Raw genomic sequence first — 25872 nt, 5'->3', positions numbered from 1 at the left:
AAAAATTGCCTTGGCTTGTATTTCCTTTGAAGTCATATGTTTTTTTACACTAATTTTTCTGATGCTCTTATTGTGTTTGCAAACACTGTACATATGGAGTTAGAAGTTGTTGTGTATAGAAGACCTTAAAAACTAAGCAAACATAGCAAACACACAGTGGATTGAGACCAGTACAATGTTGGATTTCTTGTGCTGGTAGCCAGAATAGTTGCTGAACCTCACTCTGGAATTTCCCTTGTACATACCTATCAGGGTTTGCAAACTGAAATTTTTAAGTATAGGAGGCTATACAGTTATCCAAGCAGATAGTGGTAGCAATGCTCATAGGGGTTCTTATTGCTGCTACCAGTTATAACCAAACACCTACCAGGTCTCCAAGGGAGTGACTTATATCCAAGAATTCTTTCATCAAGTACACAAATCAGGGAGTCCTAATTTATTGGTTAATGGGGGTGTTTGAAATGTCACTCCAGGGGTTTACTTTTAATCCTCTAATGTTTACACTAGAAAAACTGACCATATTGGAAGGAACCATTACTTTACTCTTTTGCATTTAATTGAAAGTAACAATGGCGGTCAATACCAGCTAGCACTAGTGGTTAAATGAGTAAACCAAAGAACAGATGCCCCCCGCCCCCAATGGGTTTGATTTATACTGGGAAATAGATACAGATTCTTCTTTGCGAAGGGCAAAGGTGGGTGTGAGAGAGTTGCATTTAATTAGGACTTATCTAGTAAATTAGAAATGTGTTAGTAGAAATGAGTAAGTGAAAATTACTCATACATCTGCTTTGTGTGGTTTATTTACTTGGACTCTTAACATTTTAAAATGCTTAAAATTGCCAATAATTTTCAGTGATGATATGTGGAAGATGATAGGAAAGCAAGTGAGTTGCTCATATAATTTCTAGATAGTAGAGATAGAATCATGACAAATCCTGAATTTTCAGCATACACACAACCTCAGTCCAGTCACCCATAATTTAAATCTCAACATCCTCATACACAGATCACCAGGAGCTGGGTAGTCAGTTGACTTGCCTGAGATGTAGGAGTTGTACATACAGAAACCAATTTCCCTTTGAGGTGGACTGTTCATTGTTCCCTTGTATTCATTCCTTCTTTCTTCTTTTTATTATAATGTCCTCAATTTTAGCAAGGCACATGGCTGCCCCGCTGGAGATTTACTCTCCTATTCTCTTTTACAAATTGGTGTGGCCGTGTGACCAATTATTGCCGAGGGAGTACAAGCAGAAGTTGTGTGATCCACATAACTTCCTTAAAAGGAAACTGCTCTCTACTTCTCTCTTACTTCCTGTGGACTGGAATGTAGATGTGATGGTAAGTCAGCTTTGGCCATGCAGATGAGAAAAAGCCCCGGGAGGAAGGCAGAACCATCTTGTCCTGGATAGTGTTGGCAGCAGAGTCTCCTACTCACTCTGGGCTGCCCTCCTACCTCTTTACTGTCATGTGAGGGAGAAAGAAACTATCTTGTGTGAACTACTATATTTGGGGGCCCCTTCTTTGAAAGCAGCTTAGCCTGAATCCTACAGAATAAAGTATATTCATTTATATTCAACAGGCAATCCTTTTTCTTTCCATGTGGAAGCTTTTTCTAACAGTTTTTAGAACAAGGTTGGGAAGTGGTAGGGTAAGTTTTGGGAGGAAAAAAAAAGTCAGTATTGCACCATGGGATTTTAGAAGTTTGGTTTTCTCACTGGAGGAAGATGGTACATTTACATTTTCTCTTCCAGGGACATAATTCATTCACATTAACAGACATTTATTGAGTACCTACTTTGTGCAAAACACTGCAGGAGTCCCTAGGAATACAGAAATGAAACAGACATGGTTCCTGCCCTCAGGGAGCTCACAATCTATTAGGGCAGACAGCCGATATACACAAACAAATGTACTATAAGATAGGGTGCATATTATAATAGCGATAGAAATGGGGTTCTATGGGAGCACAGAGCTGGGAGAGAGGACTTTCATAGTGATAGAGAAGGAAGAAGGATCTGAGAAGAGATTGCATTTGAGCTGCAAGATTGCATGAAGAATTGGCAGAAGAAGAATGGAAAGCCATGGGGTCAGGTTTCTGAAGCAGTGGGATCAACTGTTAGCGGAGCTCAGAAAACCCAGAAAATATCCAGACTTTTCTGGAAGATGAGGTGGGTGAGAAGAAGTGGTGAGACACAACTCTGGGAAGGTAGTTTAAAGTCACAAAATGAAGGAGCCTTGAATATTATACTAAGGATTCTTAATTTATTTGAAACTGGAAAATAGTAAAGGATTATGAGTACTATAATTAAAAACCAGTGGTATGCTTGAGGATAGTGATTCTCAAACCAGAATCTCCTAGAGGGCTTATCAAAACAGAAGCTTTACTCTCCGAATTTGTGATTCAGTATGTCTTCAGTGGGGCCCTAGATATCGCATTTGTCACAACTTCCCAGGTGATGCCAACGCAGCTGGCTGGGAGCTGCCACTCTGAAAACCACTGTTCTAGACGATGCATCTGATGGGTATGCAGGTGCGTAGGGGCAGAGCTGCAGGTGAAGGACTCCAGAGGTATGTAGATCAGATAAGAAGATTTGGAATGGATGAGGGGACCAAATTATTGGAGAAGAAGGGGCATATTCAAATATTTCTGTAGAGGTAAATGGATAAGACTTTAAGATTATCTAGATGTTTGAGACAAGCCACAAAGAGAGGATCTCACATTTTTCTAATAGGAATGATAAAAAGCATGGTAATCCTATTATCTGAGACTGGGAAGGTGGAAGGAGAAGAAGGTTTGAATGTGGGAAAATGATTGTGAGTTCAGTTTGGAAAAGCTGTGTTTGAGGAACCAATAGACTATTCATAGGGAGATGTTCACTGGATGTAATTCCTGGGTCTGGAGTTTGAGAAGGACAAAGATCAAGACTAAAGACACAAATTGAAAAGCCACAGGCATGTGATGGGATGGGACGGAGTATGGAGATACTGGAGGTAAGAGCTGAGGGCAATGCCCCAGGAGGAAGAAAAGGAGACAAAGAATGAGGAGGTGGTTGGAGAATCAGGGGAGTAAAGCATTTTGGAAGTCATGGGCTTAAACAAGAAAGGGAGGCTTAGCTATTTTAACTGACAGATTGGGAAGTAGATAAGGACAGAGGGAAGGTTATTATATTTGCCTACTGGCAAGTCACCAAAGACCTTTGGGAGATCTGTTTCAGGAGAGCTAGGAGGGGCACACTCAGATGGCAAAGGACAGGAAAGTTGATGGAAGGTGAGAGGTGAGCAGAATGAAGGACTGATGAGTGGAGAAACTCAGGTGGGAGAGCCAGGAGAGAAACGGAGCAGGCACTCGAGCGGGAAGGAGGGCCCAAGGAAGTGTACACCAGGGTCCGAGAGACTTGAGCAAACTGAGAGGTGAGATTAAAGAAGAGTGGGGAGAGGAAGGGGGAAGGAGGAAGGAGTGGGGAAGGGAGGAAGAGAGAGGGGACAGAGAGAGGAGGGGGGAGTGGGGGAGAGGAGTTCGGGGTAAGGAGAAATGTGCAAGATTACAGAAAAGATTAGAGGACATAGATTTAAGGCTAAAACATGGAGGTGGAGAGGGAGCAAATTTGTGTCTTCTCAGCAAGCAAAGAGAGATGACCTGTGGAGAGTGACGGGGAGAAGCTGTGGATGAGACGAGAAGAGGTGTAAAATAGTCACTGACTTGACAGTGTACATGAATTTAAAGACTTTTGTTCCCTTCTGTCATCACTCTTGACTTAGTTGTAAGCTCCTCCATGTGACTACAGTAGTCACCCCAGGTCAGGAGAGGTGCTTGTGGCCTCAGGTCCCATCTGCGACCTCCTGGCCCCAGGGTGCAGCCTGGCTTGGAAGCCCCTGAAATCCTAGGGTCCACAATTTCATGCTCATTTCCTCGATGGGTGACCTTTGTGGTAAACACAGATTTTCAACTTCTAATTGTTTTTCCAAGTGCACAACTGGGAATTTAATGAGTAACATTCTCCAACAAAGTTTCTCAGATAAAGTATTCCTTCATTTGATCACTCCACTCTGTTAAGCTGCTTGTACTCCCACCCGAATCCTGCTAGAGTGAGGGAGTGTGTGCAAGGCTCGGTGGGACACTTCTTAGAATGGGAGGAGGTCCAATGTGCCTGTCAGGTAATAAAGCAACACATGGACCAAAGGAGATTTAGATTATCTTGTATTTGTTTATGTTTCATATTCATAGTCAAAGACCTAGGAAAGTGCCAGAGTATTCATTCCAGGTTCTTTTTAAAGAATGAAGAAGCATATTTAATCATGAACTATAAAGGACACGTCAGCTGTACTATTTGTGCCTAAAAGGAGTGGGCTATGTAGTCACAGTAAATGATTTTAGCTCAGGTCTGCAAGCAGATGACAGCGCACCACTTTTTTAAAAATTTTATTAATGCTTTATGTAGTCATGCAATCCCCACTAAAATTTGCACGTATATGGAGCCACGACCTCAGATGTAATGCCACACGAGGGCAAGTTATCAGGTATTTGATTTATAAGTAATAAGAAATTCTGCAAATGAAGATTTATTTTGGCCTTCTTTAATTGCAGGATTAATTGAAATGGCTAAAAAAAAGTAGTTACTATTTCACCTTATTATTACTTCTATGAAATTTCTGTCTTTATAGGATGTTTATTTGAAATCATGTACCACAAATAAAACCAGAGGTAGAAAACGGCACACCATAACAAACCTCAAACGAAACGGAACAAACAAACAAACAAAAAGACCACACTACCTTACAATCTTTTCTGAACCAACTGTGTTCAAGAATTAATAAGTTGAACCCCTTTCCTCTGTCCACTCACAGGCTGGTAAAAACAATGCCTTTTGGCTTTTTGCCATCTAAGTATGTTCTCGACACTTAATTAGCTTTTTAAAAGCCAGCTTAAAGTCTTCATTAAAACTTGTGTAGAGCAGAGGGTTGATCAGAGAATTCACGTAACCAAGCCACGTCAAGAAATCAGCCACTTCAGAGGACACTGTGTAGATGCTCAGACCAACAATCAACTCTTTGATGAAAAATGGCAGCCATGACAAAATGAACGCCCCCAAAATCAGCCCCAGGATGCGTGCTGCCTTACGCTCCCTGGTACTAGAGATCTGCTGACGTTCTCCGGGGTGGTCTAGATCATTATCGAAGGAAGGGATCCTGATAGAGGTGTGGATCTTTTCAAACTCTGTGGTAGGGTCTGAGGTGGAGAAATCAGACACACAGAAAGTCTGTGTCAGTTTACAACTCGCAAAAGAATTTTGGCTATCCGTGCTTCTGTTGCTTAAGTGCCGGCTTGATCCTCTTTTCTGGTAGAGGCTCTTGGCTGCGTGGTAGATTCGGTAATACAGAATAAGTATCAAAGTCAAGGGGATATAAAATGCCCCGAGTGTGGAGTAGATGGTGTAGATGACATGGTCATGCTGGATGGTGCACTGGCTAGGAGGTGGGCTGAGCTGGCGGTGGCTCCTCCAGAACAGAGGGGGCATGGAGATGAAGATGGAGATGGTCCAGACGGTGAGGATCATCAGCACAGCCCTCTTGGCCGTCCTCTTCCTGGCGTATTCAATAGCATTGGTGATGGCCCAGTACCTGTCGAGAGCAATCACACAGAGATGGAGGATGGAGCAGGTGCAGCAGGTCATGTCCACACTCAGCCACACCTCGCAGATGAAGTACCCTAGTCTCCAGCTGTCCATGACGATGTACGTGATGCTCGGGGGCATGACAAGCACCGCCACCAGGAGATCTGTCACAGCCAGGGAGCAGATCAGGTAGTTGGCAGGTTGGTGGAGCTTCTTGGTGGTACAGATAGCCGTGATCACGGCCAAGTTCAGCAACATGGTCAGCATGGTGATGACCACCAGAGTCATGGAAATGAGCATCTTCTCAGTGATGGTCTTGGGTCTCGCAGCCACACTGGCTTCTGGGGTACAGTTAGTGATATTCATGTTTTCCCTGTTTCAATCTACACTGTGGAGAAGCTGTTGGTGATTTTCCCTCAGCTGGAAATGACTTAGACTTCAATGCCTCTCATTTATAAAAGACTGTAGTTTCTTCAGCTATGTAGTTTCTTATGTTCCATTTTGTATGGGTAAAAGGAAGCACCACAGCATTTCTTCTGAGGGTTCCTGGAAGATAGTATGCTACTGGTTAATGAATGAAAAAGTCATATTTTTTCCCCCCTGGAAAATGTTATCATATTTCAGTACTTATAAATTCTTTACCATTTTTGGCATGATTTTCTTTTTTATTTCTGGGTATAAAGTTCATTTTTACATTATTCTTCAAAAGATATTTTTTTAAAATTGACATATACTGACACACAATGTTACGTTAATTTCAGGTAGACATAGTGACTCACAAGTCTAATCCTTATGCTGTGCTAAACACAAGTATAGCTACCAAAAAGATACTTTTTAAAAAGTGAAGTACCCAAACTCTTTCTTGTGAAGACATTACCGACTTTAAAGTCTATCTTGCCACCTGAATTACTTTCTTATTTATATTTATTAATATATATACATCTGTACATAAATTATTTTTTATTTGGAAACATATTCACCTTGCATCATACTTTAGAAATTCTGGGACATTAAAGAAAAAATTATGTTGTTCATAATAATCAGACTTCAAAGCAGTTTTAAAATTTCATAGCAAATGCTCAACTCCAAAGATATTTTAGTGTCACAATGAAATTGTGCAATTTTGTCTTATTATTTCTGACATTTTACATCTCCCACTGTTCATTTCTTTGGAGAAAAGAGAGAAAAAAAGCATGTAACATTACTTTGATGTTTATGGCAAATTGTTCTCAGAGTAATACAGTAAATTGACTGTGAAACAGCATCATCACCAAGCTCAAAGAACTCCACATTAGAAAAAAAAAATGTGTTTAGTTTTGGTTAACATTTGTGTTCTTTCAATTTCTTTCTTTCCTTCTTTCTTTCTCCTTTCTTTCTATCATCTATCTGTCATCTATCTATCTATCTATCTATCTATCTATCATCTATCTGTCTACCTACCATCTATGATCTGTCTGTCTCTGGATAGCTGGTAATCAGTGAGATAGTGACATTTATTGAACGCATAGTTGTAAGGAATTAAAAAAAAAAGGTTCGAGTCCCCCTTATCTGTAGTTTCGCTTTCCGCACTTTCAGTTACCAGGTCTGCAAGCCCATGGTCCTCTTTCTGACGAATCCTCAGAAGGTCAATAGTAGCCTAACTCTACCTCGCAAAACCTGCATCATTCACCTCACTTCATGTCATCAGTAGGCGTTTTATCATCTCAAATCACCACAAGAAAGGTGAGTACGGCATAATGAAATATTTTGAGAGAGCACATTCACCACATAATATTTATTATAGTATACTGTTTTTTAAAAGATTTTTATTTATTTATGTGAGAGAGCAAAAGCAAGAGACGGAGCACGAGTGCGGGGGAGGGGCAGAGGGAGCGGCAGAAACAGAACCACCGCTGAGCAGAGTCCTGGGATCATGACCTGAGCGGGAGCGGAAGGCTGGTGCTTAACTGACTGAGCCACCCAGGCGCCACTATTGTATGCTGTTATAATAGTTTTATTTTTTATTAGTTACTGTTGTTAATCTTCTGTTGTACCTAACTGATAAACTTTATCATAGGTTTGTAAGTATAGGAAAAACCGTACTACACATAGGGTTCGGTACTATCTGTGGTTTCAGGTATTCAGTCTTGGAATGCATCTTCTGCGGAGGAGGGGGACTACTGTAAACCCAAATATCAATCAAAATCCACATAGGAATATTCATAGTCAATGGCTGCTGGTCAGGACATCGATCAAATCCTCTGATTTGTCTCTGTGGGATTAGGTCCAGGAAAACTTGAAAGACAACTGGCATTTTGGCTGTTATAAGGAGGGACATAGATTGATGTGGATTAGGCTTAACAGACATTCTTTAATGAGGGCAGGAGCAGGTGAGGCAAGTATGAAATGGAGAATGGACTGGGTGAAAGTCTGGGGGGCCTGGGGACTGGAAATCAGGGGGCAGGAATAAAAATCTCCAGCCAGAGTGAGATCTGTCTAGCTCTGGATTTAATTTCGTCTGCCCATTGGGCAAAAATCAAGACTGGGAGATGGTTACCATTTATTCTTTAGATATAGAAAGTAAAAGAAAATGATTTCACTAGAGGCCAAAAATGGGGCAATTGTTTTTAAAACAGTCTTTATCTTTCTGCAGTGAAATGAGAATCATTCTGCCTCTCTGTTTTCCTTATGCTTTTATAGCATTTCTGCAGATGTATCCTCTTGAAATTCATGTTTCCCTACTTCTTCTATGGGACTTGATCCACCAACAATACATTCTTTCTCTTAAATTAAATGTTTTCTTCTCCCCTGGTTATTTTCCCTTCTTTTATAGTCAGTTTAGACTTGCATTTATATCTGAGATAAACTGTAGCATTGGAAGTGTATGGGCTTTGGAATCAGAGAGACCTGGGTTGCACCTGAGCCATCTATTAGGTTGGGGCAACCTCTCTACATTTCTCCCTGTGACCAACATGTTTTCTATTTTATCCCTTTCTCCTTAATTACATGAAATAGAGTTCTTTTTTTTTCCTGCAAACATTAATCCTAAGTTATGTTTTTCTTGGGTTCTTGAGGTTTGTTGGAAGAGTAATTCTTTTTTTTTTTTTAAAGTAGGCTCCATGCCCAGCATGGAGCCCAATGTGGAGCCCAGTGTGGCGCTGGAACTCACAGACCAAGACCTGAGCTGAGATCAAGAGTCAGATGCTTAACCAGCTGAGCTACCCAGGCACCCCAGAAAAGTAGTTCTAAATAAAAAGTCTTTTCCACTCTGATTGGAAGATTGAGAATTTAGAGAGTAGCATGGATAAGAGACAGAAAACTTTAGAAGTTTTAGTTTGATAATAGAGATAATTAGGAAATGTTATTTTAAAAACATGAAGTAAAAAAAAAATCAAATAATTCAGCTTCATCAAGCTTTTAAAAGCTGCTCTATTTCTGAGCTCCCATACATCCTAATTCTCATTTCTCTGGTGGCACCATTTTCTTCCTTACTCTGTCCCTATTTATTTTTCATCCCCCCGCCCCCAACTAACTGTACATTTCTGGAGGATGGGATGTATGTCTGATTCATCTTTTTAACTGCCTCCAGTTAAATTAGCAAAAACATTACTGGTTGGGGCTACACTGTCAGGTCTTTAATGTGTCTTCCTGGTTTATTCTGTGCCCAAGCCTTTCAGAATAGGAGTTAAGTTTTGTATCTCCGTGTCGTCGGTCACTCCAAATTCCTGCACACAACCAGTTTGCCATCTTTTATCTTTTTTCACTTAAAAATATATCTTGAAGTGTGTTCCATAACACCATGTGGAGCATAATCTTTTGAATAGCTGGGTGAGATGACCTGGGGAGCAATTTTAGATTGAACAAGTCTGAGAACTGGGTGCTGGAGCTCTTCACTAATCAAGGATCAGGAAGAAAAGGAGGAACCAGCAAGGCAGAGGAGAACAGCTTATTCAGGTGCAGGAGAAGGATGAGAGATAATTCCATCCCAAGACCAGGTGAAAAGAGTGTATGAAGTAAGGGTGATCAGCTGTATAAGTGCTGCTGACAGGTGGTGGGCGGTGAGGACTTGACCATTGGGCTGGGGAATGTGGATGACACCAGTGACCTTCACAAGACCCGTTTGGTGCAGTGGTGGAGAGTGAAGGCTGAAGGTAGTGGTTTCGAGAAAGAATGAGAAGAAAGGAAATAGAGGCACTGAATAAGAACAAGTACTTCAAGAGTTTTGCTGAAAAGGGGAGCAGAGAAATAAAGTAGCTGTGGAGGGAGATGTGGGGTCAAGGTTGTTTTCTTTTTAGGGTGAGAGATTGTCTTTTTACACTGGACTACTTGCAGTTTTGTTTGTTTTGTTTTTTACTGCTACATTCTGTATCCTTTATCTTGGGGCCCAGAGCATTTCTGGAGTGAGTGAAATGCAAAGGAGGAAGCAGGAAGGCAATAATGGAAGAGGCTGGGAGTCCGTAGGGCTGGGACACCAGGGAAGTAGAATTCTTTGAGCAATTTAAGGGATTACACTAGGGACTGTGATGGGAACAAAGATGTAGCCATACTCAGGAAATGATCCAATTCCAGTTGTCTTGGGTTCCTTTACCTTCTTAAAATAACGTATGGTTTTATAATCACTACCCACTCCTTAGGAGGTAGTATGATTTCTAATGAGAACAGTGCTAGTTAAGTAGCACCTGAAAATTTAAGTCTCTTTAGCTTTTCTCATAGTAGGGGAGGAGGAATTATAACACTTAACTCAAAACACGTTCTGCAGAACCAGTCCAAACAGCAATATCAATATACCAAACCTTCATTAGTCCATTGGGTTGGAAAATTAACTGCAATAATCATAGCTAAAAACGGACATAATCTTATCAGAGTTAAAGCAGGGACTTCTTTGGGGGTTTGTAACTTTTAGTTTCTGCTCTGATTATGACATAGAAAATACCAGTGCAGTCCAAAGCCATATTTAAATGGTTTTTCATTGAGATCAGAAAGAGGAGAGAATCGCTATAAACCAAATGGGTCAATGTATGCTGCGCTCATTTACTGAGATGTGTCAGAGCCTCTGACTTATACTACCCCAGTGACGGAACACCAGGGACAAGAGGTCATGAGCACACTCACTTTTAATTTCACCATCTTATCTAGTCTTTTATTGGTTTTCAATAACTATTGCTAATTTATCATAAATATCCTTTCATCTCTTCTTTGATCATTTTCATTTTGCCCAAATTTCTTCAAATAACTTAAAAAAATCTTTATTATAGGATCTAAGAAATAAAACAAAACAAAAACACACTCATAAACTTCATAAATACAGAGAACACCTGGTGGTTGCCAGAGGGAAGAGTGGGAGGATGGATGAGATAGGTGAAGGGGATTAAGAGCTACAAACTTCCAGTAATAATATAAATAAGTCGTGGGGATGTGAAGTGTGGCATAGGGAGTATAGTCAGTAATACTATAGTAACTATGTACGGTGATATATAGTAACTAGATTTACCGTGGTGACCACTTCTTGATGTATGTAAATGTGGAATCACTGTGTTGTATACCTGAAACTAATATAATACTATATGTCAACTATACTTCAATTAAAAAAAGAAAGAAAAAATCTTCAATATGTGCCAGTTTCCTTTTTTTTTTTTTAATTTCAGGAGCAGCTGCTTGCCCTCATATTACTAATTTGATCTCTCCAATTGTTCATTAACTTCATTTCCTCAGCCTTCATAAAGAATTTTCTTGGCCTGTCTACAGGAAAGAAAGGGTGGATAGTAGTTTGTTTCTTATTTGGTCTTCACTGGGAGCAAAGGAAGATGTAGAGGAGATACTGGAGTGTGGGGTTCTTTATTCTCTTCTTGCTTATTCAGATCGTGGTTGGGACATGAGATCTGGTTATTATGAAGTTTTTATATTCATAATGACAGGAAAACATTGTCATTGTAAAAATCAAACAAAACAGGGTACATAGAGTTTTAGGAGATTTTATATATTCTGGACACATGTCTTGTCAAAAATGTTTTGTGAACATTTTCCTATGCTCTATACTTTACCTTTGTTTTTTTAATGATGTCTTTTGATAAGCAGAAGATTTTGATTTTGATGAAGTCTAAGTTACCTATTTTTCTTTATGATTAGAGCTTCCTGTGTCCCAGGAAATGACTTCAAGGTCACAAAGATATTTTTCTATATTTTCTTCTAGAAGCTTAATACCTTTAGCTTTCATGTTGGAAGAGGTCCTCAGGGGGACACGACCACTGGGTGATCTGTGAGCTGGACCCAGACAATCAGAGGGATCTCACCACCTACAGTTCCCCATCCTTGGAATGTGTGCTTGGCCTACCATTCCTACAGTGGAGGCATTGTCAAGGATGCAGCCTTGAGAGAGCAATAAGTTGATGAGACTATCGGGATGGTATACATTACGGAACACAGGTAAGTCTTCTATATAAACTTGAAAGATTATAGAGGGTGGGTGTGGAGATCTGCTCATCTTGTGGCCACCTGAGGCAAAACTCCTGTGTAATTTCCCTTGGTAAACCTACCACTTACCAGTCTGGACTCTTAGACTCTTAGACTCTCCTTGCTCTCCATGTTCAGGGGCCAATTTCAGATTTCACCTGACAAATTCCCAAATTTGTAAACTAACAGTTCATGAGCCATCTTGAATAAATTTTTGCATTTGGATATGAGATAGGTGTTAAGGTTTATCTTTTCCCCCATGTGTGGATGTCTAGTTATTTCAGCAAATTTTGTAGGAAGGACTTTATTTCCCCACTGAGATGCTTTGGTGTCTTTGTCAAAAATCAATCAATTGTATGTGTCGTTTATTTCTATGCACTCTCTTCTATTCCTTGACCTACCCTTGTATAAACATAACGTTGTCTTTAAACTGTAGCTTTTACGGTAAGTCTTGAGATCAGGTGGTGTGAGTCCAACTTTGTTCTTTTTTTTTCAACCTCGTTTTGGCTATTCCAGGTTCTATGAATTTCCAAATAAATTTTGGAATCAAATTGTTAATTTCTACAAAAACCTGCTAGAATTTTAGTTGACATTGTGTAAAAACTAATGACTAAGGAGAATTAAAATTTATCAATATTGTGTGTTCTCCAATACAAGAAAAAAGAAGCATTCTGCACTTGTTATCAGTTTCTCTCAGTAATATCTGTAATTTTCAGTGTAGAGGTTTTATGCATATTTCTTTAAATTTATCACTATGTATTTTTTAATTTAATTTTTAAATTTGAGTAGAGTTGACATGCAATGTTACATTAGTTTCAGGTATACAATGTAGTGATTTGACAAGCTTATATATTATGCTGTGCTCACCACCAGTGTAGCTACCATCTATCACCATACAGTGCTACTATAGTATCATTGACTGTATTCCTTATGCTGTGCCTTTTATTCCCATGACTTATTCACTTCATAACTGGAAGCTTGTATCTCTCACTCATTCATCCATTTTGTCCATCCCATATACCCACTTTTCCTCTGGAAGCCATCAGTTTGTTCTCTTTATTTATAGGCCTGATTCCGCTTTTTGTTTGTTTGTTCATTTCTTTTGTTTTTTAGATTCCACATATGTGTGAAATCGTATGTATTTGTCTTTCTCAGTCTGACTTGTGTATTTAGTGTAATACCCTAAAGGTCCATCTGTGTTGTCACAAATGGCAAAAATGGCAAAACAAACCCTCAACCCTTTATATGACTACTTCATATTCCATTGTGTGTGTATATCGAGATCTATACCACATACTTTTTATGTATTCATGTGTCAGTGGACACTTGGGCTGCTTCTAGATCTTAGGTATTGTAGATAATGCTGCATTAAATATAGGGGTGCATAAGTTGGTAGTGTTTCTATAAACTGATAATGAAGTAGCAGAAAGAGGACTATTCCTATGTATTTTAATATTTTTGATGTTTTTGTAAATGGTACTTGTATTTCAATTTCCATTTTTATTGCTTGTATAGAGAAATACAATGTATTTCTGGATATTGATTTTGAATCTGTGATCTCTTATTGCTTATTGATCCTAGTAGATATTTTATAGATTCTTATGGTTTTTCTATAAAAACAATCATTTCATTTGCAAACCGAGACAGTTTTATTTCTTTTCCTATTTTATTGCTTTTATTTCTTTGTCTTGCTATGTCATACTGACTAGAACTATAGCAAAATACTAAGTAGAAGTGGTGAGGGCATTCTGATTTTCTTCCCAATCAGACGGGGGAAATGTTCATCATTCACCATTAATATATTAGCTATAAGTTTTTCTTGGATCCTGCTTATTAGTTTGAGGAAATTTTCTTCTATTCCTAAATCTCTGATAGTTTTATAATAAGTGGGCATTTTATCCAATGTATCTTTTTCAACTACTGAGATTGTTTTATGATATCTTGTGCTGAATCATAGTAATTGATTTTTGGATGTTAAACCAATCTTGCGGTCTTGGAAAAACTTCAGTTAGTTATGATGTATCTTTTAAAAAATATATATTGCTGAGTTTGATTTGTTAATATTTTGTTAAGGAGTTTTGCATTATGTTCAGGAGATATATTGTCTGAAAATTTCTTGTATTGATTTGTGAGTTTTGGTGTCAAGGGTATACTGGCTTTAAAAAATGAGTTAAAATTTTTTCTGAAGGAGTTTGAGAAATAATGTCATTTCTTTTGTGAATATTTGATGGAACGTACCTGCAGATCCCTTTAGATCTTGAGTTTTCCTCATGGGGAGGTTTTGTTCTTTTTAAAGATTTATTTACTTGAGAGAGAGAAAGAGAGGCAGGGTGGGGGTGAGGCAGAGGGAGAGGGAGAGAGAGTCTTAAGCAGACTCTGTGCTGAGTGCAAAGCCCGATGTAGCTCCATCTTGTAGCCCTGATATCAAACCGATTCAGATGCTGAACCAACTGTGCCATTCACGCACCCCTTGTGGGGAGATTTTTAACTGTAAATTCAGTTTCTTTCCTATACTTACATAATAATTTTTTAAAAACCCATCAACAACAACAACACCAATATACCATATGTTGGGCTTTTTTAGAATTTCTTTTTATTGTTGTATCACTTTTGGTAATTTGTGTCTTTAAATAATTTGTTCATTTAATCTAGGTTGTCAAATTCATGGTCATAAAGTTAGTCATAATATTCCTTTCATATACTTTTAATGCCTGTAATATCTATGTGGTATTCTTTCATTCTTGATATTGGTAACTTTATTTTTTCCTCTTGGTCAGTCTAGGTAAGGATTTTTCAATGTTATTAATTGTTACAAAGAATCAGCTTCTGAATGACTTGATTTCCTCTATTATCTATTCTTTATTTAATTACTTTCAGCTTTTATATTTATTATTTCCTTCCTTTATTTACTTTGGCTTAACTCACTCTTCTTTTTCTAGTCTCTTAACGTAGAAGCTAAGATAATTAGTTTAAAACTTTTTTCAGGGGCGCCTGGGTGGCTCAGTCATTAAGCGTCTGCCTTTGGCTCAGGGCGTGATCCCAGCGTTCTGGGATCGAGCCCCACATCAGGCTCCTCTGCTGGGAGGCTTCTTCCTCTCCCACTCCCCCTGCTTGTGTTCCCTCTCTCGCTGGCTGTCTCTCTCTCTGTCAAATAAATAAATAAAATCTTTAAAAAAAAAGAGAGACTTAAAAAAAATAAAACTTTTTTCACCAACAACATAAGAATTAAGAATTATAAATTTTGCTCTAAGCCCTATTTTAGCCACATCCTACAAATTTAGTATTTGTATTTTCATTATCATTCAGTCAGAAATATTTTCTAATTCCTTCACGGTTTCTTATTTGACTTATGCAACATTTAGGAGTCCATTTCTTTTTTTAAAATTTTTTTAAATATTTTTTTTTTGCTGTGAACAGGAAACATATTTTAATACTTTAAATATAAAATCATGAATAAGTAAAAAGGTAAAAAGAGGATCAAGATATACAGTTGATTCTCATTATTCACAGTAGCTATGCTGTATCAAGTTTCCATGGACATTGTATTAGTGAATACTGAACTATTGCTCTGAAGTGAAACATGTGCATGCGTGTGTGTCTCACAGAGATTATTATCTTCTTTTTTTTAATGTTTTTTTTTATTATATTATGTTAGTCACCATACAGTACATCCCTGGTTTCTGATGTAAAGTTCGATGATTCATTAGTTGCGTATAACACCCAGTGCACCATGCAATACGTGCCCTCCTTACTACCCATCACCAGTCTATCCCATTCCCCCATCCCCCTCCCCTCTGAGGCCCTCAGTTTGTTTCCCAGAGTCCATAGTCTCTCATGCTTCATTCCCCCTTCTGATTACCCCCCCTTTCTTTATCCCTTTCTTCCCCTACCGATCTTCCTAGTTCTTATGTTCCATAGATAAGAGGAATCATATGATAGTTGTCTTTCTCTGCTTGACTTATTTCACTTAGCATTATCTCCTCCAGTGCCATCCATGTTGCAGCAAATGCTGAGAACTCGTTCTTTCTGATAGCTGAGTAATATTCCATTGTATATATGGACCACATCTTCTTTATCCAGTCATCTGTTGAAGGGCATCTTGGCTCCTTCCACAATTTAGCTATTGTGGACAATGCTGCTATGAACATTGGGGTGCATATGGCCCTTCTCTTCACTACGTTTGTATCTTTGGGGTAAATACCCAGTAGTGCAATGGCTGGATCATAGGGTAGCTCAATTTTTAACTTTTTAAGGGACTTCCACACTGTTTTCCAAAGTGGCTATATCCCCTCCATTCCTTTATTTTCATCTGTTTTGTTTCTTAAATTCCACATGAGTGAAATATATGGTAATTGTCTTTCTCTGATTGACTTATTTTGCTTAGCATAATACCCTCTAGGTCTATCCACATCATTGCAAATGGTAAGATTTCATTTTTTTGGTGGCTGAGTAATGTTCCATTGTGTGTGTATATATATATATACCACATCTTCTTTATCCATTCATCTGTCTATAGACCCCAATGTTTATAGCAACAATGACCACCATAGCCAAAATATGGAAAGAGCCAGATGTCCTTCTATCCATTCACAGTTATTTTGAAGGGGTTATTATTTAGAACATGAATCCAAAAATGTGTCAAAAGCAAGAGATAGGATTTAGTTGGGACTTGGGAGAGGAGTGCAGGTTGGGAAGTTTGGGTTGGGGCTGAAACCTTCAGGGTTGAAAGCAGAGGATGGCCTGAGTGGGAAAAGGAAGTAATTTAGAGAACTGGGTGGCAAGAAGGAGATACAATTTATTGGCAAAATGGTTTTACTACTTTGGAAATGATAATATAAATGTCAGATATTATTATAATATCCTAGATAATTAATAAAGAGAATATAGAGAAATTTCACAAGTTTGAAGGGTTTGTCTAAAATTTATGTTTTTAATTTGAGTCTTTTATACTATTAAACATAGACATTTTTGGATAGCCAGCACACTTTTGTTTCTTCGAAATCTGGTTGGTTTATCAGTTTGGGCTTTTACCTTATTACTCTTCCTGACCTATAAAGGAGAGCCTCAATTTTTATTATGTTCAGATTATATTCTGCTTCTCAGATTACTACGCAAATACTCAGGTTATTCAGTGAAGAACCAATGTTGCTTTTCCTTTTATTGTGAAGTGCGTTGTTGCTACTTCACCCCTGTCTTTGAATTCATTTAGCTTCCCCGAGCCTCCTTTCACTGTGCTTCTTGGATTGGGCAGTGCATTAGCTATAGAATTCTGCCATGCGTCAGGCAAGAGCACACAAAGAGATAAATTTGTACCATCTATTTTTTTAAATAAACTTTTTGTTTCTGTATAATTTTAAATTTATAGGGAAGTTGTGAAGATAGTACAGAGAGTAAATCCACCACCCAGTTTTACCCATTGTTAACATCTTACATTACAGAGAACATTTATCAAAACTAAGAAAGCAACATTATTCATCACTATTAACTAAACTCCAGAATTTATTTGGATTTAACTAGCTTTTCCATTAATGCCTTCTTTCTGTTTCACTGCAGGATGCCACATTGTAGTTAGTTGTCACATTTTCTCAGTCTCCTCTAGTCTGTGACAATTTCCCACTCTGCTTGTTTTTCATGACCTCAATGGCCTTGGGGAGTACTGGCTAGATATTTTGTAGAATGTCTCCTGATCTTGGTTTGTTGATGTTTTTCTCAGGATTAGACTGGGGTTATGGGATTTGGAAAGAATACCATGGAGTTGAAGTGCCCGTCTCATTACCTCGCATCAGAGTACATTGTATCCACGTGACATCACTGGCAATGTTAACCTTCATCACTTGGTTAAGGCAGCTCTTGCCAGGACTCTCCACTGCTAAGGGACTGTTTTTCACTTTTCCTGCTCTATTTTTTAGAAGTGAGTCCCTAAGTCTAGCCCACCTTCCAGGGTAGGCAATTGAGTTCCACCTCCTGGAGGTGGGAATATGTAGATATATTATTTGGAATTCTTCTGGAAGGAAGATTTGTCTGTCCTCTATCACTTATTTACTGATTCAGTAATGTGTATTTATATACATCTATACATTTATGATTCAGTCCCAAGGAAACAGTAGACTCCACTTTTGGGAAAATTATCTTTATAAAAGTGCTGTGGATGCTTATTAACATTATTTGTTTATCAATATGGACTCATGAATATTTATTTTATTCTTTGGGTTATAATCGAATACTGCATTTTTTGATTTTGCCCAAATTGTTCCATGTTTGGCCATCTAGAGCTCTTTCAGTTGGCTTTTGTTGCATCATCTCTTTTACCACACTGTTTTTCTTTGTGCAGAATGGACTGGCCATACCTCTTTGAAAGATGTTGGGGAAAAACAATCTGCTCTGTGAAGCATAGATAAGGTTTTAGTCAACAGAGAGTCTCTATTGCCTGCAAATAAAGCCTTTTAATATGAAGGACACCTGTAGAAGTGTTATTTACTTTTCAGCTGAGAATAATAAAAATGAACTTTATGAAGTGCCTGTCATTGAAGTGAGCTGGTGCTTGAGGTTATATTACCATATTTAAAAAAAAATGAAATGACTTTTTTTTGACCCAGCTTGAATGATACCACTGAAGTACTCAGCTCCTCAGAGAAGATCTGGGCTCCTTCCTGCACTGTGCATACATTTTTCTTTTAACTCTTCTGCAATGCAGTGTGCCTTTGTGGCAGACCCGAGGGAATGAGCATTTAAGCTATGTGCAGGGCTAAGGTTTCCTACTGGGCTTCCACCTGGGGAAGCATTGCTAGCTCAGACCACTTGGCTCTGTTCCAACTGCTTCCAAGGGCATTTTCTACAGGAGGGAGGTTTGCACGTATCTGTATCGTGTGTGGTCTCTCACATTCATGCAAGTCTTGGGATTGCCTTTGTTCCAGACTATCTACTTCAAGGATATTTCCAGAGAGAATAGTCTTGAAAGGTGGAACTTGGAAAAGGGAGGCATGCTTATTGTCTAGTATGATAAAGATAATGCCTCTTTATGGGGTAATGGGCAGGATGCTTACTGCCCATTATAAAATATTTGGGTTCTCTAAGCTCAGTAAGCAACCTGTAATGCACTCACTGCACGTGCAAGAGTCATCTGACCCTTTTTGCAACACTGTGTGAGTTTGGGCTTGGGAAATTGGTACAAGAAAATGCTAATACTCTGGCTACTGCTATTGCTATAATAAAATCCTTCCTCTCTAACTCAGGAATTTCCTGTCTTCTGACAGCTTTCATGAAACTGTGGCATGCTTATTTGTTAGCTTACAAGTAGGATAAGATTTCAGATTTTTGACAGTTCTTTGTAGTGTACTTCCTATCATGAACTTTTAACTGACCGAGCCACTCAGGCGCCCCTCCCTGTTGTGAACTTTTGGTGGGTTGTGTACAATCACTAGTTTTGGGGGGTTGTCCTCTCTTGATTCATACTTACCTTGAGCTTGATATGGTACCATAGAAAGAGTTGAGAACTTGGATTCCCAGAGTTGAGAACTTGGAATCCAGTTGAGAACTGCATTCAAGTATACATTTGGTCTCCTTCCGGTTTTGTAATGTTGGCAAGTCACTTAATATGTCTGTACTTCCTTCTCTTTTTAGTGGAGATGATTTGCTTTACCAGGTTATTGTGAAGGTAAAACAAGATTCAATACACCTGTGCTATCCAATATGGCAGCCATCGATGAATATTTAAGTTAAAATTAAATTAAATTAAAAATCAGTTCCTTGATTATACTAGTGCCATTTTTCAAATGCTCAATAGGGGACTTTGTTATGTTTCTTTTTACCTTGATGAACCCTCTTAGTTGCTAAGCTATGATCAGCTGTCCTTCTAGAATATAGTTAATTAGATTTCATTATTTTCCTGCAAAGTGTTGAAAGAGTCTATAGGGATTAGTAGCACTAATCAGAATTTGAAAGAGCACTGATATCTCTGTAAATATTATAGGATTATATTTGTTTTTTTCTTTTTAAACTGCTGCAGTTGAGGTACTTCAAATGTAATAGGAAACGCAAATAGTTTCACCTCATATAAACTCCAACTCATGGGTCCTGACTAATGGAGTGCTGGGCTGAGGATTCAGAGGTGGTGTCTAGACTGAGCAGAAGAGAATTATGACTGATTAGTGATCAAACACTAGCAACTAGCCTAGATTGGTATCTGAAAAGCTACGATTTTTTATTTTCCTAGAAATAATAAAAAAAATTATCCTTCTAAATGGAAGCAAAGGTGTTGAGGACCATTGTCTTGATTCAATCTAATTTCAGTTCCAGTTCTGCTTAGAGAAAAACCAATTATTCCAGTCACCATGCTTACGAATTGAAGCTCTTATCAGAAAACTGATAGAACTGTTACCCTTCATGCTACTTTTTTATTGTTTATAAGAATCACAGCTAGGAAGTGATATAACTTTCTTCCCTTCTCTACAAGATCACAAATAGTAAAAAACAGCAGTAGTGGTTACAGAATATACGCATGTAAAATATAAAATTATCTTCCAGCCTGGAAGGTGATATAATTCTACTCCCACGAGGAAGTTCAAGACTCTGAGTTATTTTTCACAAAATGCAGTCAAATGTATACATGTTCTGCAAGTTGAGCTTGTTAATAAACAGTAAGTAAGTATTTTATGGCCCAGCACATATTAATTATGTGTCTATATTTAGTGGAAAGTAAACTAACAAGCAGCTCCATATTGGGATACCTGTTGAATGAAGCCTGATGAAAAAATACAAATAAGAGAATAATATAACATCTGTTCTTGAGTCTGATATTAAGTAAAGCAAAATATTAGTGCTTTTGGCACAACTGCTAACTCTATGAACAGAAGATGTCTTACCCTGCTACACAATATAATGAGTATTTTTGAGTAATAGAAATACACCAAAGTCAGACTGAGTCAAATTTTAAATATGTTGTTGTGAGATGAAATATAATTACAATTTTTTCCTTTCTTTTCTGTCGTTTACTCTATCCCTTAACTTGGCTCAGAAAGAAATGGTTTGAAAGATATGTTTTCAGCACATTTTACAAGAAATTATGGGAAAAAGAGAATCTGGTTAGGGCATGAAAGCATTTCCAGAAGAGCATTCAAGGGTTTTGACTTCTAGAATGTTTGCCTTTCAGCGTTCATCAAATTTGTTGGAGTGCAAGGTTTCTGGTGTAGTGGAGAGTGAATGTGATGTGCGCTCTGTGGTCAGAATGCTTGGGCTCAAGGTTTGTCTTTGCTACTTGCCAGTTCCTTGCCTTTGAGGAAGAAACTAAGCCTACATGGTCCTCAGTTTCCCTCAATTGGCTGTTGGAGGTGCTGGGGGTAGTATGGACTGAAACACTCATTTTCTTCCCTGCAGTTTCCCATGGAGGCATGGGGGGATAGCTGCTTTCCTTCCCAGGAGAGAGCAGCAGCATTTTCAGTACAAATTTTCCACCTACTGAAAAAACTTGAGAGAGAGTGTGACATTGTGGAAAGCCTGGCATTTGTGCCCACCTCTCCCTCAGCTCACGGACCTGCCTGGGTGCAGGGAAGGCTGAGGCTCACACACTCAGGCTATCAGTAGACAGACCATCAGACCACATGAGCCTGTTCCAGCTACACCTCAGTTCTCTCTGTTTCAGCTTTACAGCATGACACTGGGTGGAAGAGTCAGCATGGTCACTCCCTGGTTCAGTGCAGAAGAGAGAGACAAAAAATGCATCTTTTTTTTTTTTTAACCAGGTGGAAAGTGAATTTGCCAACCAACTTGAATAAAGCAGATGCCTCGATTACCATTTGGAGACTTGTGGTGGTTGGAGGAGTAATTGAGCTAACAGGTAAAGGCATGTAGGTCACACTTGACACATAAATAAGTCCTATTTAGGTACTAGCTATGATAAGTATGGTCATGATTATCAGTATTATTATTTTCAACTGACCAGGTTGCGAAAGATTGACGTTAGTACTCCCAAACCTCCAACACGATTCAGTACTGCTCCCTGATACACAAGGTTGTCACGATCACCAATTTAGATACTATGTGCCAATTTGCTTCATGAAGTATAAAGCATATTATATAATAGTGATGATAATGGAGTATTTAGGGTTTTTATGTGACTCCATGGGGTCATATTTCTTGCCAAGTTCTCACTTCTCTCCTGGCTTTTCCAGGACCATTTCAATCTCTTGGTCAAATAACATAGTTAAGCATTATAGCTGAATTAGTAAGTATTTTGTTGATTTCCCAGCATGAAAAATTCGTGGTAAAGATATTTCATAAACAGGCCATCTCTTAACTCTCTGTTGAAACAAAGCTGTCATGGTTCTGGGCTTATGCCCGTTGTGCTATTTTAAAAGAATTCAGAACATTTATGTAAGAACCCAAGATTGTGAATAGAATTTGGACAGATGTCAATAGTGTTTTAGTGTTAACCCAAACCTGGATTGAACTCCTTTTGCTTTAAATATCTGCTGGCTCTCTTTCTAAGGCGAAGTATATTCATTGAATGGCCGGGACCATTTCTTATTCTTAGTATTATCTTATAGTCCCCACTAACCTTGTCCTAATTTATTAATTCAGCAGATAGTTATGAGCACCTACTTTGTGCAGTTACTATGCCACCTGTTGGGGATATGGTGTAAATAAAACAAATAAAAAACTGTACTTTCCACAAGTTTATATCTTGTTCCTAGCATAATTTATCTAAAATGAAATATTGTGTCTCCTTTAGAGACAGACTTAAAAGTACATTTTATATAATTCCCAGGACACTAACTTATGGGAAATGTTTTAAATATATACATACATGTAAACCTTAAGTGTTTATTGAGTTATTAATTTATTTAATCAGATTAGCCTATCAGCATTATTTGCATAGTTATTATATAATCTCCCATTAGGAAAAAGTTAAATAACTGTTTTCAGCATAGATTATACTATGATATTATAGCCAAATATCAAGTCAAACACATGTATTTATTTATTTCAAAGATTTTATTTACTTATCTGTCAGAGAAAGAGAGAGAACACAGGCAGGGGGAGTGGCAGGCAGAGAGAGAAGCAGGCTCCCCGCTGAGCAAGGAGCCTGATGCTCGACTCCATCTCAGGACTCTGGGATTATGAGTGGAGCCAAAGGCAGACACTTAACCAACTGAGCCACCCAGACATCCCTTGACTTGATACTTTTAAATAAGAGCTTTATATTTTCCTCAACATCTTTCAGTCACTAAAACCTCCTTATTTTAGGACTTGAGATATATACATATTTTGAAGAATATCTTTAAAGTCTGACTGGAAGAACCTAGCAATAGGGATCTGTATGTTCCTAAATTAGCAGCTTAAATCAACATGTTGTAGAAATTAATTATGTTTTAGGAAGGAATTTTCTTTCTGGGTTTTGCTAAATTCAGTTGAAACAACAAAGAGTTACATGTTAAGTTAGATCTGAAAAATGTTTCTCTGTGTTACAAATTGTAAATGGCTCAAGTCCAGGAAAGATGAAAGGGAAAAATATTCTTACCAATAGTTTAAGATAAACCTGGCTTATTTATAGAAAACAAAAGATGAATTTGCATCATTTCTTTTACATATTAAAGATGTTTCTGAATTTACAATGCAGTCTGCCATCCTTAACTAAGCTTCTCTTTTGCATGGCCTCTTTCTTTCTCTTTCTGCTTTCTCTAATCAGATAACATAGACTTTACACTGGGAAGTTTAGGGTGTGAAAACTGCATGGTAAATAGAATATAATTAAATTATGTGATCTGATAATGAATCAGTAATATGCTATATTCCATACAGATTTGACTGGCTTTCATTCACATTACCCAGTTTCAGGCTATTATTTTTAGAACTTTCAGATTTCATAATCTTTCTTTATTCTATTTATTTTCCCAGGAGAGAAAGCTCAGGATATTTTAAATTCTGCGTAGTCAGATTTCAGACTGTCTTTAGAACTTTAAAAACCCTTTGTCTGGAAGAGAAACATAATTAAATTGAAGACACAAATTAGGTCTACCAGTCTGACAGGGTGTAGAGCATTCTGTGCTGCTCCATCCCAGACCCCTTTCCAGGGCTGACCCATCCCTGGGTCTTCCTTCCCTCAGTCCTTTCCTCACTTCTTTGCAGGTATATCTCCTGAGAGCACTCCCCAACCAGCATTATGCACACAGTTCCTCATCTCAGAATGTTTTCAGGAGATCCAGTCTAAGACAGAAGTGGAGCGGTCTAGGGCAGTGCCTCCAATCTTTTTTTATTTCTCAAAGACCAGTAAAGGTCAAAAACTTTCTAAAGCACATTTAGAAGGTAGATGTCTTCTAGGGACAGTTGGGTAATTACAATGGAAGGAGAGAGGAGGTAGATACTTATGAAAAAATGTGGTCTATGATTAAGAAGAGAGAAAAGAGATAGGGCTTTTCATGCCTGAAGACATGCTACATTGATGTGTCAATTGTCCCTGTTACAGAGCTTGAGAACACCGATAGTTGAGGCTAAGCCTATTTCATTCTCATTCCTGAGGGATTGGTGGATGTTGCTGGAGGGACACGTGGAGGGGTTCAGTGTGCAGAGGCATTGCTAGGGAGAAACAGTGTCATTATCTATGAAAAACAATGAAGTATTTGACATGTAGTGGGTGTGTCTGGCCAGTGTTCCCAGAGACAATGGGGTAACAAGAATGAAGGTATTGGCCTTAGAATCTTAGGTTCAAATCCCGGCTCTGTCCCCTACTAGCTGTTGTCCCTGGTTAAGTTACTTGACTTCTCTGAGACCAGAAAATTGGAGATAATGTCAAAGGACAGTTGTGAGAATTAAACAATATACATAATACCCTTAATACAGTGTATAGTAGGTATTAAATACACAGGAATTTATACAATGCAGTAATGTTTTCTGAATACGCACCTGACACCTTGCATGAAATACTTCAGCCTTCGCAGTGGACAAATAGCTCTTTCCTTTGTTCTAGGACCTTGAAGAAGATGTTAAGGATATTAAGGAGAGTTTCTTCAATGGAGCTGAATTACAAAGTACATATCTACTCTAGAGCATAAATTATCCTCTTCATTTCTCAGAGCTTTCTTTATTTCTCAAGCTCTCATTACTTAGGCATGTAAATATTTACCTGTGAAATGGTAAACATAATGTTTGCAATTCAGGGAAATGTTAAGGTTCATGGGAAGCTGTAATTGTTAGACTCAAAAAGTCACTGAGGATTTGCTGTATTTTAATGTCATCTGCTAGTTTCTTTATCTAAATTTTAATTTAAAATAGAGTATTTAGCATTCTCTATGTCAGTTTGAAAAAGGCCTTTTCAAACTAAAGCGATCAAGCAGCAGCAAGACTGATGGTTCCTATTAGGCATGATAATTAGGAACATGCATGAGAAGCACCGAATTTTAAAGCTGGAAGTGACATCAGAGACTCTGCCTCAACCCCTTTTATAGAAATAAAAGAGAAGCTGGTGAAGGGACTTGCCAGAGTCCTACAGCTTGTTAATGAACAGACTGATTATAGCCTCCAGACCTAAAGTCCAGAACACTGTCCCTTGCACCACAGAACCTATTCAATCAGGTCCTGAAAAGACACTGACATGATGAGCTGGTGGTGGCATTGGAGAGCATCTGTGTGCATGGACTTCCCTTTGGTCAGCTCAGTAAGCTATACCTACACGCTCACCCACACTCCACACACAATTTATGTTCATAACAACTCAAAAGAGAAACACGAATCCAATGTGAAAGAGTATAGTTTGGAGACGGAGTCAAAGCAAACTGTCTTAAACACTTCACTTTTTGACAGTAATGAAGTAGTGCCAGGTTTATGGAACTAGATG

General features: G+C 38.3%; 1 protein-coding gene across 1 annotated transcript; it reads right to left on the bottom strand.

Annotated features, from left to right (window-relative positions):
* Positions 1-1776: 1776 nt before the first annotated feature.
* HTR1E (5-hydroxytryptamine receptor 1E) lies at positions 1777-25531 on the bottom strand. Its single transcript, XM_087865303.1, has 2 exons — positions 24942-25531; positions 1777-6161 (listed from the first exon to the last, which is right to left on the bottom strand). Exon 2 carries the CDS (start codon positions 5979-5981, stop codon positions 4884-4886), a length of 1098 nt encoding a protein of 365 aa, XP_087721429.1. The 5' UTR covers positions 5982-6161; positions 24942-25531; the 3' UTR covers positions 1777-4883.
* Positions 25532-25872: the final 341 nt, after the last annotated feature.

This window comes from Ursus americanus, chromosome 11 (assembly GCF_024610735.1).
Source record: "Ursus americanus isolate L20-20 chromosome 11, mUrsAme1.1.p, whole genome shotgun sequence".
NCBI lineage: Eukaryota > Metazoa > Chordata > Mammalia > Carnivora > Ursidae > Ursus > Ursus americanus.
This window is presented reverse-complemented; position numbering and strand designations above follow the sequence as displayed.

What these genes read in the sequence shown, in the direction of transcription:
- HTR1E (XM_087865303.1), bottom strand. Translation starts at nt 5,981, where the DNA reads ATGAATATCACTAACTGTACCCCAGAAGCCAGTGTGGCTGCGAGACCC.